The sequence below is a fragment of the Pseudophryne corroboree genome, chromosome 4 (assembly GCF_028390025.1).
Source record: "Pseudophryne corroboree isolate aPseCor3 chromosome 4, aPseCor3.hap2, whole genome shotgun sequence".
NCBI lineage: Eukaryota > Metazoa > Chordata > Amphibia > Anura > Myobatrachidae > Pseudophryne > Pseudophryne corroboree.
The window spans coordinates 2,302,135-2,321,226 of NC_086447.1; the positions used below are offsets into that span (position 1 = coordinate 2,302,135).

The 19,092-nt window shown below is 59.5% G+C and overlaps 1 protein-coding gene across 7 annotated transcripts in view; it reads right to left on the bottom strand.

Annotated features, from left to right (window-relative positions):
• IFT172 (intraflagellar transport 172) overlaps nt 1-19,092 on the bottom strand; it is a 553,694-nt gene that overhangs the window by 395,456 nt on the left and 139,146 nt on the right. For all 7 annotated transcript variants that reach the window (XM_063914906.1, XM_063914909.1, XM_063914907.1 and 4 more), the window contains exon 10: nt 11,517-11,612. In XM_063914906.1, the coding sequence (XP_063770976.1) occupies nt 11,517-11,612 (96 nt within the window). The remainder of the gene's footprint in view (nt 1-11,516; nt 11,613-19,092) is intronic.

Sequence of the window (19,092 nt, forward strand, 5' to 3'; positions counted from 1 at the left end):
CACACAGCGACACTGGGGGTCTCCCTCTCACACACACACAGCGACACTGGGGGTCTCCCTCTCACACCACACAGCGACACTGGGGGTCTCCTCTCTCACACACAGCGACACTGGGGGTCTCCCTCTCACACACACAGCGACACTGGGGGTCTCCCTCTCACACACACACACAGCGACACTGGGGTCTCCCTCTCACACACACAGCGACACTGGGGGTCTCCCTCTCACACACACACAGCGACACTGGGGGGTCTCCCTCTCACACACACAGCGACACTGGGGGTCTCCCTCTCAACACACACAGCGACACTGGGGTCTCCCTCTCACACACACAGCGACACTGGGGGTCTCCCTCCTCCACACACACAGCGACACTGGGGGTCTCCCTCTCACACACACAGCGACACTGGGGTCTCCCTCTCTCACACACACAGCGACACTGGGGGTCTCCCTCTCACACACACACAGCGACACTGGGGGTCTCCCTCTCACACACACACAGCGACACTGGGGGTCTCCCTCTCACACACACAGCGACACTGGGGGGTCTCCCTCTCACACACACAGCGACACTGGGGGTCTCCCTCGTCTCTCACACACACAGCGACACTGGGGGTCTCCCTCTCAGCACCACACAGCGACACTGGGGGTCTCCCTCTCACACACACAGCGACACTGGGGGTCTCCCTCTCACACACACAGCGACACTGGGGGTCTCCCTCTCACACACACAGCGACACTGGGGGTCTCCCTCTCTCACACACACAGCGACACTGGGGGTCTCCCTCTCACACACACAGCGACACTGGGGGTCTCCCTCTCCACACACACAGCGACACTGGGGGTCTCCCTCTCACACACACAGCGACACTGGGGGTCTCCCTCTCACACACACACAGCGACACTGGGGGTCTCCCTCTCACACACACAGCGACACTGGGGGTCTCCCTCTCACACACACAGCGACACTGGGGTCTCCCTCTCACACACACAGCGACACTGGGGGTCTCCCTCTCACACACACAGCGACACTGGGGGTCTCCCTCTCTCTCACACACACAGCGACACTGGGGGTCTCCCTCTCACACACACAGCGACACTGGGGGTCTCCCTCTCACACACACAGCGACACTGGGGGTCTCCCTCTCACACACACACAGCGACACTGGGGGTCTCCCTCTCACACACACAGCGACACTGGGGGTCTCCCTCTCTCACACACACAGCGACACTGGGGGTCTCCCTCTCACACACACAGCGACACTGGGGGTCTCCCTCTCTCACACACACAGCGACACTGGGGGTCTCCCTCTCACACACACACAGCGACACTGGGGGTCTCCCTCTCACACACACAGCGACACTGGGGGTCTCCCTCTCTCACACACAGCGACACTGGGGGTCTCCCTCTCACACACACACAGCGACACTGGGGGTCTCCCTCTCACACACACAGCGACACTGGGGGTCTCCCTCTCACACACACACAGCGACACTGGGGGTCTCCCTCTCTCACACACACAGCGACACTGGGGGTCTCCCTCTCACACACACAGCGACACTGGGGGTCCTCCCTCTCACACACACACAGCGACACTGGGGGTCTCCCTCTCACACACACAGCGACACTGGGGGTCTCCCTCTCACACACACAGCGACACTGGGGGTCTCCCTCTCACACACACAGCGACACTGGGGGTCTCCCTCTCACACACACACAGCGACACTGGGGGTCTCCCTCTCACACACACAGCGACACTGGGGGTCTCCCTCTCACACACACACAGCGACACTGGGGGTCTCCCTCTCACACACACACAGCGACACTGGGGGGTCTCCCCTCTCACACACACAGCGACACTGGGGGTCTCCCTCTCACACACACACAGCGACACTGGGGGTCTCCCTCTCACACACACAGCGACACTGGGGGGTCTCCCTCTCACACACACAGCGACACTGGGGTCTCCCTCTCACACACACACAGCGACACTGGGGGTCTCCCTCTCACACACACACAGCGACACTGGGGGTCTCCCTCTCACACACACCACACAGCGACACTGGGGGTCTCCCTCTCACACACACAGCGACACTGGGGGTCTCCCTCTCACACACACAGCGACACTGGGGGTCTCCCTCTCTCACACACAGCGACACTGGGGGTCTCCCTCTCACACACACAGCGACACTGGGGGTCTCCCTCTCACACACACACACAGCGACACTGGGGGTCTCCCTCTCACACACACAGCGACACTGGGGGTCTCCCTCTCACACACACACACAGCGACACTGGGGGTCTCCTCTCACACACACACCGACACTGGGGGTCTCCCTCCTCACACACACACAGCGACACTGGGGGTCTCCCTCTCACACACACACAGCGACACTGGGGGTCTCCCTCTCACACACACACAGCGACACTGGGGGTCTCCCTCTCACACACACACAGCGACACTGGGGGTCTCCCTCTCTCACACACAGCGACACTGGGGGTCTCCCTCTCACACACACACACAGCGACACTGGGGGTCTCCCTCTCACACACACACCGACACTGGGGGTCTCCTCTCACACACACACACAGCGACACTGGGGGTCTCCCTCTCACACACACACACAGCGACACTGGGGGTCTCCCTCTCACACACACACACAGCGACACTGGGGGTCTCCCTCTCACACACACACACAGCGACACTGGGGGTCTCCCTCTCTCACACACAGCGACACTGGGGGTCTCCCTCTCACACACACACACAGCGACACTGGGGGTCTCCCTCTCACACACACACACAGCGACACTGGGGGTCTCCCTCTCTCACACACAGCGACACTGGGGGTCTCCCTCTCACACACACACACAGCGACACTGGGGGTCTCCCTCTCACACACACACCGACACTGGGGGTCTCCCTCTCACACACACACACAGCGACACTGGGGGGTCTCCCTCTCACACACACACAGCGACACTGGGGGTCTCCCTCTCACACACACACAGCGACACTGGGGGTCTCCTCTCACACACACACAGCGACACTGGGGGTCTCCCTCTCACACACACACAGCGACACTGGGGGTCTCCCTCTCACACACACACAGCGACACTGGGGGTCTCCCTCTCACACACACACAGCGACACTGGGGGTCTCCCTCTCTCACACACACAGCGACACTGGGGGTCTCCCTCTCTCACACACACAGCGACACTGGGGGTCTCCCTCTCACACACACAGCGACACTGGGGGTCTCCCTCTCACACACACACACAGCGACACTGGGGGTCTCCCTCTCTCACACACAGCGACACTGGGGGTCTCCCTCTCACACACACACCGACACTGGGGGTCTCCCTCTCACACACACACACAGCGACACTGGGGGTCTCCTCTCTCACACACACAGCGACACTGGGGGTCTCCCTCTCACACACACAGCGACACTGGGGGTCTCCCTCTCACACACACAGCGACACTGGGGGTCTCCCTCTCACACACACACAGCGACACTGGGGGTCTCCCTCTCACACACACACACAGCGACACTGGGGGTCTCCCTCTCACACACACAGCGACACTGGGGGTCTCCCTCTCACACACACACCGACACTGGGGGTCTCCCTCTCTCACACACACAGCGACACTGGGGGTCTCCCTCTCACACACACAGCGACACTGGGGGTCTCCCTCTCACACACACAGCGACACTGGGGTCTCCCTCTCACACACACAGCGACACTGGGGGTCTCCCTCTCTCACACACACAGCGACACTGGGGGTCTCCCTCTCACACACACAGCGACACTGGGGGTCTCCCTCTCACACACACAGCGACACTGGGGGTCTCCCTCTCACACACACAGCGACACTGGGGGTCTCCCTCTCACACACACAGCGACACTGGGGGTCTCCCTCTCACACACACAGCGACACTGGGGGTCTCCCTCTCTCACACACACAGCGACACTGGGGGTCTCCCTCACACACACACAGCGACACTGGGGTCTCCCTCTCACACACACACACAGCGACACTGGGGGTCTCCCTCTCACACACACACAGCGACACTGGGGGGTCTCCCTCTCACACACACAGCGACACTGGGGGTCTCCCTCTCACACACACAGCGACACTGGGGGTCTCCCTCTCACACACACAGCGACACTGGGGGTCTCCCTCTCTCACACACACAGCGACACTGGGGGGTCTCCCCTCTCTCACACACACAGCGACACTGGGGGTCTCCCTCTCACACACACAGCGACACTGGGGGTCTCCCTCTCACACACACAGCGACACTGGGGGTCTCCCTCTCACACACACAGCGACACTGGGGGTCTCCCTCTCACACACACACAGCGACACTGGGGGTCTCCCTCTCACACACACAGCGACACTGGGGGTCTCCCTCTCACACACACACAGCGACACTGGGGGTCTCCCTCTCACACACACACAGCGACACTGGGGGTCTCCCTCTCACACACACAGCGACACTGGGGGTCTCCCTCTCACACACACAGCGACACTGGGGTCTCCCTCTCACACACACAGCGACACTGGGGGTCTCCCTCTCACACACACAGCGACACTGGGGGTCTCCCTCTCACACACACACAGCGACACTGGGGGTCTCCCTCTCACACACACACAGCGACACTGGGGGTCTCCCTCTCACACACACAGCGACACTGGGGGTCTCCCTCTCACACACACAGCGACACTGGGGGTCTCCCTCTCTCACACACACAGCGACACTGGGGGTCTCCCTCTCTCACACACACAGCGACACTGGGGGTCTCCCTCTCACACACACAGCGACACTGGGGGTCTCCCTCTCACACACACAGCGACACTGGGGGTCTCCCTCTCACACACACAGCGACACTGGGGGTCTCCCTCTCACACACACAGCGACACTGGGGGGTCTCCCTCTCACACACACAGCGACACTGGGGGTCTCCCTCTCACCACACACACAGCGACACTGGGGGTCTCCCTCTCTCACACACACAGCGACACTGGGGGTCTCCCTCTCACACACACAGCGACACTGGGGGTCTCCTCTCTCACACACACAGCGACACTGGGGGTCTCCCTCTCACACACACAGCGACACTGGGGGTCTCCCTCTCACACACACACAGCGACACTGGGGGTCTCCCTCTCACACACACACAGCGACACTGGGGGTCTCCCTCTCTCACACACACAGCGACACTGGGGGTCTCCCTCTCACACACACAGCGACACTGGGGGTCTCCCTCTCACACACACACAGCGACACTGGGGGTCTCCCTCTCTCACACACACAGCGACACTGGGGGTCTCCCTCTCTCACACACACACAGCGACACTGGGGGTCTCCCTCTCTCACACACACAGCGACACTGGGGGTCTCCCTCTCACACACACAGCGACACTGGGGGTCTCCCTCTCTCACACACACAGCGACACTGGGGGTCTCCCTCTCTCACACACACAGCGACACTGGGGGTCTCCTCTCTCACACACACAGCGACACTGGGGGTCTCCCTCTCACACACACAGCGACACTGGGGGTCTCCCTCTCACACACACAGCGACACTGGGGGTCTCCCTCTCTCACACACACAGCGACACTGGGGGTCTCCCTCTCTCACACACACAGCGACACTGGGGGTCTCCCTCTCACACACACAGCGACACTGGGGGTCTCCCTCTCACACACACACAGCGACACTGGGGGTCTCCCTCTCACACACACACAGCGACACTGGGGGTCTCCCTCTCTCACACACACAGCGACACTGGGGGTCTCCCTCTCACACACACAGCGACACTGGGGTCTCCCTCTCACACACACACAGCGACACTGGGGTCTCCCTCTCACACACACACAGCGACACTGGGGGTCTCCCTCTCACACACAACAGCGACACTGGGGGTCTCCCTCTCTCACACACACAGCGACACTGGGGGTCTCCCTCTCACACACACAGCGACACTGGGGGTCTCCTCTCACACACACACAGCGACACTGGGGGTCTCCCTCTCACACACACACAGCGACACTGGGGGTCTCCCTCTCTCACACACACAGCGACACTGGGGGTCTCCCTCTCACACACACACAGCGACACTGGGGGTCTCCCTCTCACACACACACAGCGACACTGGGGGTCTCCCTCTCACACACACAGCGACACTGGGGGTCTCCCTCTCACACACACAGCGACACTGGGGGTCTCCCTCTCACCACACACACAGCGACACTGGGGGTCTCCCTCTCTCACACACACAGCGACACTGGGGGTCTCCCTCTCACACACACACAGCGACACTGGGGGTCTCCCTCTCACACACACACAGCGACACTGGGGGTCTCCCTCTCACACACACACAGCGACACTGGGGGTCTCCCTCTCTCACACACACAGCGACACTGGGGGTCTCCCTCTCACACACACACACAGCGACACTGGGGGTCTCCCTCTCTCACACACACAGCGACACTGGGGGGTCTCCCTCTCACACACACACAGCGACACTGGGGGTCTCCCTCTCACACACACACAGCGACACTGGGGGTCTCCCTCTCTCACACACACAGCGACACTGGGGGTCTCCCTCTCACACACACAGCGACACTGGGGGTCTCCCTCTCTCTCACACACACAGCGACACTGGGGGTCTCCCTCTCACACACACACACAGCGACACTGGGGGTCTCCCTCTCACACACACAGCGACACTGGGGGTCTCCCTCTCTCACACACACAGCGACACTGGGGGTCTCCCTCTCTCACACACACAGCGACACTGGGGTCTCCCTCTCTCACACACACAGCGACACTGGGGGTCTCCCTCTCAACACACACAGCGACACTGGGGGTCTCCCTCTCTCACACACACAGCGACACTGGGGGTCTCCCTCTCTCACACACACAGCGACACTGGGGGTCTCCCTCTCACACACACACAGCGACACTGGGGGTCTCCCTCTCTCACACACACAGCGACACTGGGGGTCTCCCTCTCTCACACACACAGCGACACTGGGGGTCTCCCTCTCACACACACACAGCGACACTGGGGGTCTCCTCTCTCACACACACAGCGACACTGGGGGGTCTCCCTCTCACACACACAGCGACACTGGGGGTCTCCCTCTCACACACCACAGCGACACTGGGGGTCTCCCTCTCTCACACACACAGCGACACTGGGGGTCTCCCTCTCTCACACACACAGCGACACTGGGGGTCTCCCTCTCACACACACAGCGACACTGGGGGTCTCCCTCTCACACACACAGCGACACTGGGGGTCTCCCTCCTCACACACACAGCGACACTGGGGGGTCTCCCCTCTCACACACACAGCGACACTGGGGGTCTCCCTCTCTCACACACACAGCGACACTGGGGGTCTCCCTCTCTCACACACACAGCGACACTGGGGGTCTCCCTCTCACACACACAGCGACACTGGGGGTCTCCCTCTCTCACACACACAGCGACACTGGGGGTCTCCCTCTCTCACACACACAGCGACACTGGGGGTCTCCCTCTCTCACACACACAGCGACACTGGGGTCTCCCTCTCACACACACAGCGACACTGGGGGTCTCCCTCTCTCACACACACAGCGACACTGGGGGGGTCTCCCTCTCTCACACACACAGCGACACTGGGGGTCTCCCTCTCACACACACAGCGACACTGGGGGTCTCCCTCTCACACACACACAGCGACACTGGGGGTCTCCCTCTCTCACACACACAGCGACACTGGGGGTCTCCTCTCTCACACACACAGCGACACTGGGGGTCTCCCTCTCTCACACACACAGCGACACTGGGGGTCTCCCTCTCACACACACAGCGACACTGGGGTCTCCCTCTCTCACACACACAGCGACACTGGGGGTCTCCCTCTCACACACACAGCGACACTGGGGGTCTCCCTCTCTCACACACACAGCGACACTGGGGGTCTCCCTCTCACACACACAGCGACACTGGGGGTCTCCCTCTCACACACACAGCGACACTGGGGGTCTCCCTCTCACACACACAGCGACACTGGGGGTCTCCCTCTCACACACACAGCGACACTGGGGGTCTCCCTCTCTCACACACACAGCGACACTGGGGGGTCTCCCTCTCACACACACAGCGGACACTGGGGGTCTCCCTCTCACACACACAGCGACACTGGGGGTCTCCCTCTCTCACACACACAGCGACACTGGGGGGTCTCCCTCTCACACACACAGCGACACTGGGGGTCTCCCTCTCTCACACACACAGCGACACTGGGGGTCTCCCTCTCTCACACACACAGCGACACTGGGGGGTCTCCCTCTCCACACACACAGCGACACTGGGGGTCTCCCTCTCTCACACACACAGCGACACTGGGGGTCTCCCTCTCTCACACACACAGCGACACTGGGGGTCTCCCTCTCTCACACACACAGCGACACTGGGGGTCTCCCTCTCTCACACACACAGCGACACTGGGGGTCTCCCTCTCACACACACACAGCGACACTGGGGGTCTCCCTCTCTCACACACACAGCGACACTGGGGGTCTCCCTCTCACACACACAGCGACACTGGGGGTCTCCCTCTCTCACACACACAGCGACACTGGGGGTCTCCCTCTCTCACACACACAGCGACACTGGGGGTCTCCCTCTCACACACACACAGCGACACTGGGGTCTCCCTCTCTCACACACACAGCGACACTGGGGGTCTCCCTCTCACACACACACAGCGACACTGGGGGTCTCCCTCTCTCACACACACAGCGACACTGGGGGTCTCCCTCTCTCACACACACAGCGACACTGGGGGTCTCCCTCTCTCACACACACAGCGACACTGGGGGGTCTCCCTCTCACACACACACAGCGACACTGGGGTCTCCCTCTCTCACACACACAGCGACACTGGGGGGTCTCCCTCTCACACACACAGCGACACTGGGGGTCTCCCTCTCTCACACACACAGCGACACTGGGGGTCTCCCTCTCTCACACACACAGCGACACTGGGGGTCTCCCTCTCACACACACACAGCGACACTGGGGGTCTCCCTCTCACACACACAGCGACACTGGGGGTCTCCCTCTCACACACACAGCGACACTGGGGGTCTCCCTCTCACACACACACAGCGACACTGGGGGTCTCCCTCTCACACACACACACAGCGACACTGGGGGTCTCCCTCTCACACACACACAGCGACACTGGGGGGTCTCCCTCTCACACACACAGCGACACTGGGGGTCTCCCTCTCTCACACACACAGCGACACTGGGGGTCTCCCTCTCACACACACACAGCGACACTGGGGGTCTCCCTCTCTCACACACACAGCGACACTGGGGGTCTCCCTCTCACACACACAGCGACACTGGGGGTCTCCCTCTCACAACACACAGCGACACTGGGGGTCTCCCTCTCTCACACACACAGCGACACTGGGGGTCTCCCTCTCACACACACACAGCGACACTGGGGGTCTCCCTCTCACACACACAGCGACACTGGGGGTCTCCCTCTCACACACACACAGCGACACTGGGGGTCTCCCTCTCACACACACAGCGACACTGGGGGTCTCCCTCTCACACACACAGCGACACTGGGGGTCTCCCTCTCACACACACACAGCGACACTGGGGGTCTCCCTCTCACACACACAGCGACACTGGGGGTCTCCTCTCACACACACACAGCGACACTGGGGGTCTCCCTCTCACACACACAGCGACACTGGGGGTCTCCCTCTCTCACACACACAGCGACACTGGGGGTCTGCCCTCTCACACACACAGCGACACTGGGGGTCTCCCTCTCACACACACAGCGACACTGGGGGTCTCCCTCTCACACACACAGCGACACTGGGGGTCTCCCTCTCACACACACACAGCGACACTGGGGGTCTCCCTCTCACACACACAGCGACACTGGGGGTCTCCCTCTCACACACACACAGCGACACTGGGGGTCTCCCTCTCTCACACACACAGCGACACTGGGGGTCTCCCTCACACACACACACACAGCGACACTGGGGGTCTCCCTCACACACACAGCGACACTGGGGGTCTCCCTCACACAGCGACACTGGGGGTCTCCCTCTCACACACACAGCGACACTGGGGGTCTCCCTCTCACACACACAGCGACACTGGGGGTCTCCCTCTCTCACACACACAGCGACACTGGGGGTCTCCCTCACACACACACACAGCGACACTGGGGGTCTCCCTCACACACACACACACAGCGACACTGGGGGTCTCCCTCTCTCACACACACAGCGACACTGGGGGTCTCCCTCACACACACACACAGCGACACTGGGGGGTCTCCCTCTCACACACACAGCGACACTGGGGGTCTCCCTCACACACACAGCGACACTGGGGGTCTCCCCTCACACACACAGCGACACTGGGGGTCTCCTCTCTCACACACACAGCGACACTGGGGGTCTCCCTCTCACACACACAGCGACACTGGGGGTCTCCCTCTCACACACACAGCGACACTGGGGGTCTCCCTCTCTCACACACACAGCGACACTGGGGGTCTCCCTCTCACGACACACACACAGCGACACTGGGGGTCTCCCTCTCACACACACAGCGACACTGGGGGTCTCCCTCTCTCACACACACAGCGACACTGGGGGTCTCCCTCTCACACACACACACAGCGACACTGGGGGGTCTCCCTCTCACACACACAGCGACACTGGGGGTCTCCCTCTCACACACACAGCGACACTGGGGGTCTCCCTCACACACACACAGCGACACTGGGGGTCTCCCTCTCACACACACACAGCGACACTGGGGGTCTCCCTCTCACACACACACAGCGACACTGGGGGTCTCCCTCTCACACACACAGCGACACTGGGGGTCTCCCTCTCTCACACACAGCGACACTGGGGGTCTCCCTCTCTCACACACACAGCGACACTGGGGGTCTCCCTCTCTCACACACACAGCGACACTGGGGTCTCCCTCTCTCACACACACAGCGACACTGGGGGTCTCCCTCTCACACACACAGCGACACTGGGGGTCTCCCTCTCACACACACAGCGACACTGGGGGTCTCCCTCTCACACACACAGCGACACTGGGGGTCTCCCTCACACACACACAGCGACACTGGGGGTCTCCTCTCACACACACACAGCGACACTGGGGGGTCTCCCTCTCACACACACACAGCGACACTGGGGGTCTCCTCTCACACACACACAGCGACACTGGGGGGTCTCCCTCTCACACACACAGCGACACTGGGGTCTCCCTCTCACACACACAGCGACACTGGGGGGTCTCCCTCTCCACACACACAGCGACACTGGGGGTCTCCCTCTCACACACACACAGCGACACTGGGGGTCTCCCTCTCACACACACACACACACACAGCGACACTGGGGGTCTCCCTCTCTCACACACAGCGACACTGGGGTCTCACCTGGCTGGGTCCAACGTACGTCATCTCAAACTTATTTTTATAGATTGTTCGTCGCAAACAACAATCAAACTGTTCAACTCCTCCGCACAGCGTCCCCTGTGGAGAGAGCAGTCACTGTATGAGAGGGTAACATGGAGGCGGGGAGAGAGCAGTCACTGTATGATAGGGTAACATGGAGCCGGGGAGAGAGCGGTCACTGTATGAGAGGGTAACATGGAGCCGGGGAGAGAGCAGTCACTGTATGAGAGGGTAACATGGAGCCGGGGAGAGAGCAGTCACTGTATGAGAGGTAACATGGAGCCGGGGAGAGAGAGGTCACTGTATGAGAGGTAACATGGAGCCGGGGAGAGAGCAGTCACTGTATGAGAGGTAACATGGAGCCGGGGAGAGAGCAGTCACTGTATGAGAGGTAACATGGAGCCGGGGAGAGAGAGTCACTGTATGAGAGGTAACATGGAGCCGGGGAGAGAGCAGTCACTGTATGAGAGGGTAACATGGAGCCGGGGAGAGAGAGGTCACTGTATGAGAGGTAACATGGAGCCGGGCAGAGAGCAGTCACTGTATGAGAGGTAACATGGAGCCGGGGAGAGAGGTCACTGTATGAGAGGGTAACATGGAGCCGGGGAGAGAGCGGTCACTGTATGAGAGGGTAACATGGAGCCGGGGAGAGAGAGGTCACTGTATGAGAGGTAACATGGAGCCGGGCAGAGAGCAGTCACTGTATGAGAGGTAACATGGAGCCGGGGAGAGAGGTCACTGTATGAGAGGGTAACATGGAGCCGGGGAGATAGAGGTCACTGTATGAGAGGGTAACATGGAGCCGGGGAGAGAGCAGTCACTGTATGAGAGGGTAACATGGAGCCGGGGAGAGAGCAGTCACTGTATGAGAGGTAACATGGAGCCGGGGAGAGAGCAGTCACTGTATGAGAGGTAACATGGAGCCGGGGAGAGAGCGGTCACTGTATGAGAGGGTAACATGGAGCCGGGGAGAGAGCAGTCACTGTATGAGAGGTAACATGGAGCCGGGGAGAGAGCAGTCACTGTATGAGAGGGTAACATGGAGCCGGGGAGAGAGAGTCCCTGTATGAGAGGGTAACATGGAGCCGGGGAGAGAGCAGTCACTGTATGAGAGGTAACATGGAGCCGGGGAGAGAGCAGTCACTGTATGAGAGGGTAACATGGAGCCGGGGAGAGAGCAGTCACTGTATGAGAGGTAACATGGAGCCGGGGAGAGAGCAGTCACTGTATGAGAGGGTAACATGGAGCCGGGGAGAGAGCAGTCACTGTATGAGAGGTAACATGGAGCCGGGGAGAGAGCAGTCACTGTATGAGAGGGTAACATGGAGCCGGGGAGAGAGCAGTCACTGTATGAGAGGGTAACATGGAGCCGGGGAGAGAGCAGTCACTGTATGAGAGGGTAACATGGAGCCGGGGAGAGAGCAGTCACTGTATGAGAGGTAACATGGAGCCGGGGAGAGAGAGCAGTCACTGTATGAGAGGTAACATGGAGCCGGGGAGAGAGCAGTCACTGTATGAGAGGGTAACATGGAGCCGGGGAGAGAGCAGTCACTGTATGAGAGGGTAACATGGAGCCGGGGAGAGAGAGGTCACTGTATGAGAGGTAACATGGAGCCGGGGAGAGAGCAGTCACTGTATGAGAGGGTAACATGGAGCCGGGGAGAGAGCAGTCACTGTATGAGAGGTAACATGGAGCCGGGGAGAGAGCAGTCACTGTATGAGAGGTAACATGGAGCCGGGGAGAGAGCAGTCACTGTATGAGAGGTAACATGGAGCCGGGGAGAGAGCAGTCACTGTATGAGAGGTAACATGGAGCCGGGGAGAGAGAGCAGTCACTGTATGAGAGCTAACATGGAGCCGGGGAGAGAGCAGTCACTGTATGAGAGGGTAACATGGAGCCGGGGAGAGAGCAGTCACTGTATGAGAGGGTAACATGGAGCCGGGGAGAGAGAGGTCACTGTATGAGAGGTAACATGGAGCCGGGGAGAGAGCAGTCACTGTATGAGAGGGTAACATGGAGCCGGGGAGAGAGCAGTCACTGTATGAGAGGTAACATGGAGCCGGGGAGAGAGGTCACTGTATGAGAGGGTAACATGGAGCCGGGGAGAGAGGTCACTGTATGAGAGGGTAACATGGAGCCGGGGAGAGAGGTCACTGTATGAGAGGGTAACATGGAGCCGGGGAGAGAGCAGTCACTGTATGAGAGGGTAACATGGAGCCGGGGAGAGAGCGGTCACTGTATGAGAGGGTAACATGGAGCCGGGGAGAGAGCAGTCACTGTATGAGAGGTAACGTGGAGCCGGAGAGAGTGGTCACTGTATGAGAGGGTAACATGGAGCCGGGGAGAGAGCAGTCACTGTATGAGAGGGTAACATGGAGCCGGGGAGAGAGCGGTCACTGTATGAGAGGGTAACATGGAGCCGGGGAGAGTCACTGTATGAGAGGGTAACATGGAGCCGGGGAGAGAGGTCACTGTATGAGAGGGTAACATGGAGCCGGGGAGAGAGGTCACTGTATGAGAGGGTAACATGGAGCCGGGGAGAGAGAGGTCACTGTATGAGAGGGTAACATGGAGCCGGGGAGAGAGGTCACTGTATGATTGGGTAACATGGAGCCGGGGAGAGAGGTCACTGTATGAGAGGGTAACATGGAGCCGGGGAGAGAGAGGTCACTGTATGAGAGGGTAACATGGAGCCGGGGAGAGAGAGGTCACTGTATGAGAGGGTAACATGGAGCCGGGCAGAGAGCGGTCACTGTATGAGAGGGTAACATGGAACCGGGCAGAGAGCAGTCACTGTATGAGAGGTAACATGGAGCCGGGGAGAGAGCGGTCACTGTATGAGAGGGTAACATGGAGCCAGGGAGAGAGAGTCACTGTATGAGAGGTAACATGGAGCCGGGGAGAGAGAGGTCAGTGTATGAGAGGGTAACATGGAGGCGGGGAGAGAGCGGTCAATGTATGAGAGGGTAACATGGAGCCGGGGAGAGAGAGGTCAATGTATGAGAGGGTAACATGGAGGCGGGGAGAGAGCAGTCACTGTATGAGAGGTAACATGGAGCCGGGCAGAGAGCAGTCACTGTATGAGAGGTAACATGGAGCCGGGGAGAGAGCAGTCACTGTATGAGAGGTAACATGGAGCCGGGGAGAGAGCAGTCACTGTATGAGAGGGTAACATGGAGCCGGGGAGAGAGCAGTCACTGTATGAGAGGGTAACATGGAGCCGGGGAGAGAGCAGTCACTGTATGAGAGGTAACATGGAGCCGGGGAGAGAGAGCAGTCACTGTATGAGAGGTAACATGGAGCCGGGGAGAGAGCAGTCACTGTATGAGAGGGTAACATGGAGCCGGGGAGAGAGCAGTCACTGTATGAGAGGGTAACATGGAGCCGGGGAGAGAGAGGTCACTGTATGAGAGGTAACATGGAGCCGGGGAGAGAGCAGTCACTGTATGAGAGGGTAACATGGAGCCGGGGAGAGAGCAGTCACTGTATGAGAGGTAACATGGAGCCGGGGAGAGAGCAGTCACTGTATGAGAGGTAACATGGAGCCGGGGAGAGAGCAGTCACTGTATGAGAGGTAACATGGAGCCGGGGAGAGAGCAGTCACTGTATGAGAGGTAACATGGAGCCGGGGAGAGAGAGCAGTCACTGTATGAGAGGTAACATGGAGCCGGGGAGAGAGCAGTCACTGTATGAGAGGGTAACATGGAGCCGGGGAGAGAGCAGTCACTGTATGAGAGGGTAACATGGAGCCGGGGAGAGAGAGGTCACTGTATGAGAGGTAACATGGAGCCGGGGAGAGAGCAGTCACTGTATGAGAGGGTAACATGGAGCCGGGGAGAGAGCAGTCACTGTATGAGAGGTAACATGGAGCCGGGGAGAGAGGTCACTGTATGAGAGGGTAACATGGAGCCGGGGAGAGAGGTCACTGTATGAGAGGGTAACATGGAGCCGGGGAGAGAGGTCACTGTATGAGAGGGTAACATGGAGCCGGGGAGAGAGCAGTCACTGTATGAGAGGGTAACATGGAGCCGGGGAGAGAGCGGTCACTGTATGAGAGGGTAACATGGAGCCGGGGAGAGAGCAGTCACTGTATGAGAGGTAACGTGGAGCCGGAGAGAGTGGTCACTGTATGAGAGGGTAACATGGAGCCGGGGAGAGAGCAGTCACTGTATGAGAGGGTAACATGGAGCCGGGGAGAGAGCGGTCACTGTATGAGAGGGTAACATGGAGCCGGGGAGAGTCACTGTATGAGAGGGTAACATGGAGCCGGGGAGAGAGGTCACTGTATGAGAGGGTAACATGGAGCCGGGGAGAGAGGTCACTGTATGAGAGGGTAACATGGAGCCGGGGAGAGAGAGGTCACTGTATGAGAGGGTAACATGGAGCCGGGGAGAGAGGTCACTGTATGATTGGGTAACATGGAGCCGGGGAGAGAGGTCACTGTATGAGAGGGTAACATGGAGCCGGGGAGAGAGAGGTCACTGTATGAGAGGGTAACATGGAGCCGGGGAGAGAGAGGTCACTGTATGAGAGGGTAACATGGAGCCGGGCAGAGAGCGGTCACTGTATGAGAGGGTAACATGGAACCGGGCAGAGAGCAGTCACTGTATGAGAGGTAACATGGAGCCGGGGAGAGAGCGGTCACTGTATGAGAGGGTAACATGGAGCCAGGGAGAGAGAGTCACTGTATGAGAGGTAACATGGAGCCGGGGAGAGAGAGGTCAGTGTATGAGAGGGTAACATGGAGGCGGGGAGAGAGCGGTCAATGTATGAGAGGGTAACATGGAGCCGGGGAGAGAGAGGTCACTGTATGAGAGGGTAACATGGAGCCGGGGAGAGAGAGGTCACTGTATGAGAGGTAACATGGAGCCGGGGAGAGAGCAGTCACTGTATGAGAGGGTAACATGGAGCCGGGGAGAGAGCAGTCACTGTATGAGAGGTAACATGGAGCCGGGGAGAGAGGTCACTGTATGAGAGGGTAACATGGAGCCGGGGAGAGAGGTCACTGTATGAGAGGGTAACATGGAGCCGGGGAGAGAGGTCACTGTATGAGAGGGTAACATGGAGCCGGGGAGAGAGCAGTCACTGTATGAGAGGGTAACATGGAGCCGGGGAGAGAGCGGTCACTGTATGAGAGGGTAACATGGAGCCGGGGAGAGAGCAGTCACTGTATGAGAGGTAACGTGGAGCCGGAGAGAGTGGTCACTGTATGAGAGGGTAACATGGAGCCGGGGAGAGAGCAGTCACTGTATGAGAGGGTAACATGGAGCCGGGGAGAGAGCGGTCACTGTATGAGAGGGTAACATGGAGCCGGGGAGAGTCACTGTATGAGAGGGTAACATGGAGCCGGGGAGAGAGGTCACTGTATGAGAGGGTAACATGGAGCCGGGGAGAGAGGTCACTGTATGAGAGGGTAACATGGAGCCGGGGAGAGAGAGGTCACTGTATGAGAGGGTAACATGGAGCCGGGGAGAGAGGTCACTGTATGATTGGGTAACATGGAGCCGGGGAGAGAGGTCACTGTATGAGAGGGTAACATGGAGCCGGGGAGAGAGAGGTCACTGTATGAGAGGGTAACATGGAGCCGGGGAGAGAGAGGTCACTGTATGAGAGGGTAACATGGAGCCGGGCAGAGAGCGGTCACTGTATGAGAGGGTAACATGGAACCGGGCAGAGAGCAGTCACTGTATGAGAGGTAACATGGAGCCGGGGAGAGAGCGGTCACTGTATGAGAGGGTAACATGGAGCCAGGGAGAGAGAGTCACTGTATGAGAGGTAACATGGAGCCGGGGAGAGAGAGGTCAGTGTATGAGAGGGTAACATGGAGGCGGGGAGAGAGCGGTCAATGTATGAGAGGGTAACATGGAGCCGGGGAGAGAGAGGTCAATGTATGAGAGGGTAACATGGAGGCGGGGAGAGAGCAGTCACTGTATGAGAGGTAACATGGAGCCGGGCAGAGAGCAGTCACTGTATGAGAGGTAACATGGAGCCGGGGAGAGAGCAGTCACTGTATGAGAGGTAACATGGAGCCGGGGAGAGAGCAGTCACTGTATGAGAGGGTAACATGGAGCCGGGGAGAGAGCAGTCACTGTATGAGAGGGTAACATGGAGCCGGGGAGAGAGCAGTCACTGTATGAGAGGTAACATGGAGCCGGGAGAGAGAGCAGTCACTGTATGAGAGGTAACATGGAGCCGGGGAGAGAGCAGTCACTGTATGAGAGGGTAACATGGAGCCGGGGAGAGAGCAGTCACTGTATGAGAGGGTAACATGGAGCCGGGGAGAGAGAGGTCACTGTATGAGAGGTAACATGGAGCCGGGGAGAGAGCAGTCACTGTATGAGAGGGTAACATGGAGCCGGGGAGAGAGCAGTCACTGTATGAGAGGTAACATGGAGCCGGGGAGAGAGCAGTCACTGTATGAGAGGTAACATGGAGCCGGGGAGAGAGCAGTCACTGTATGAGAGGTAACATGGAGCCGGGGAGAGAGCAGTCACTGTATGAGAGGGTAACATGGAGCCGGGGAGAGAGCAGTCACTGTATGAGAGGTAACATGGAGCCGGGGAGAGAGAGCAGTCACTGTATGAGAGGTAACATGGAGCCGGGGAGAGAGCAGTCACTGTATGAGAGGGTAACATGGAGCCGGGGAGAGAGCAGTCACTGTATGAGAGGGTAACATGGAGCCGGGGAGAGAGAGGTCACTGTATGAGAGGTAACATGGAGCCGGGGAGAGAGCAGTCACTGTATGAGAGGGTAACATGGAGCCGGGGAGAGAGCAGTCACTGTATGAGAGGTAACATGGAGCCGGGGAGAGAGGTCACTGTATGAGAGGGTAACATGGAGCCGGGGAGAGAGGTCACTGTATGAGAGGGTAACATGGAGCCGGGGAGAGAGGTCACTGTATGAGAGGGTAACATGGAGCCGGGGAGAGAGCAGTCACTGTATGAGAGGGTAACATGGAGCCGGGGAGAGAGCGGTCACTGTATGAGAGGGTAACATGGAGCCGGGGAGAGAGCAGTCACTGTATGAGAGGTAACGTGGAGCCGGAGAGAGTGGTCACTGTATGAGAGGGTAACATGGAGCCGGGGAGAGAGCAGTCACTGTATGAGAGGGTAACATGGAGCCGGGGAGAGAGCGGTCACTGTATGAGAGGGTAACATGGAGCCGGGGAGAGTCACTGTATGAGAGGGTAACATGGAGCCGGGGAGAGAGGTCACTGTATGAGAGGGTAACATGGAGCCGGGGAGAGAGGTCACTGTATGAGAGGGTAACATGGAGCCGGGGAGAGAGAGGTCACTGTATGAGAGGGTAACATGGAGCCGGGGAGAGAGGTCACTGTATGATTGGGTAACATGGAGCCGGGGAGAGAGGTCACTGTATGAGAGGGTAACATGGAGCCGGGGAGAGAGAGGTCACTGTATGAGAGGGTAACATGGAGCCGGGGAGAGAGAGGTCACTGTATGAGAGGGTAACATGGAGCCGGGCAGAGAGCGGTCACTGTATGAGAGGGTAACATGGAACCGGGCAGAGAGCAGTCACTGTATGAGAGGTAACATGGAG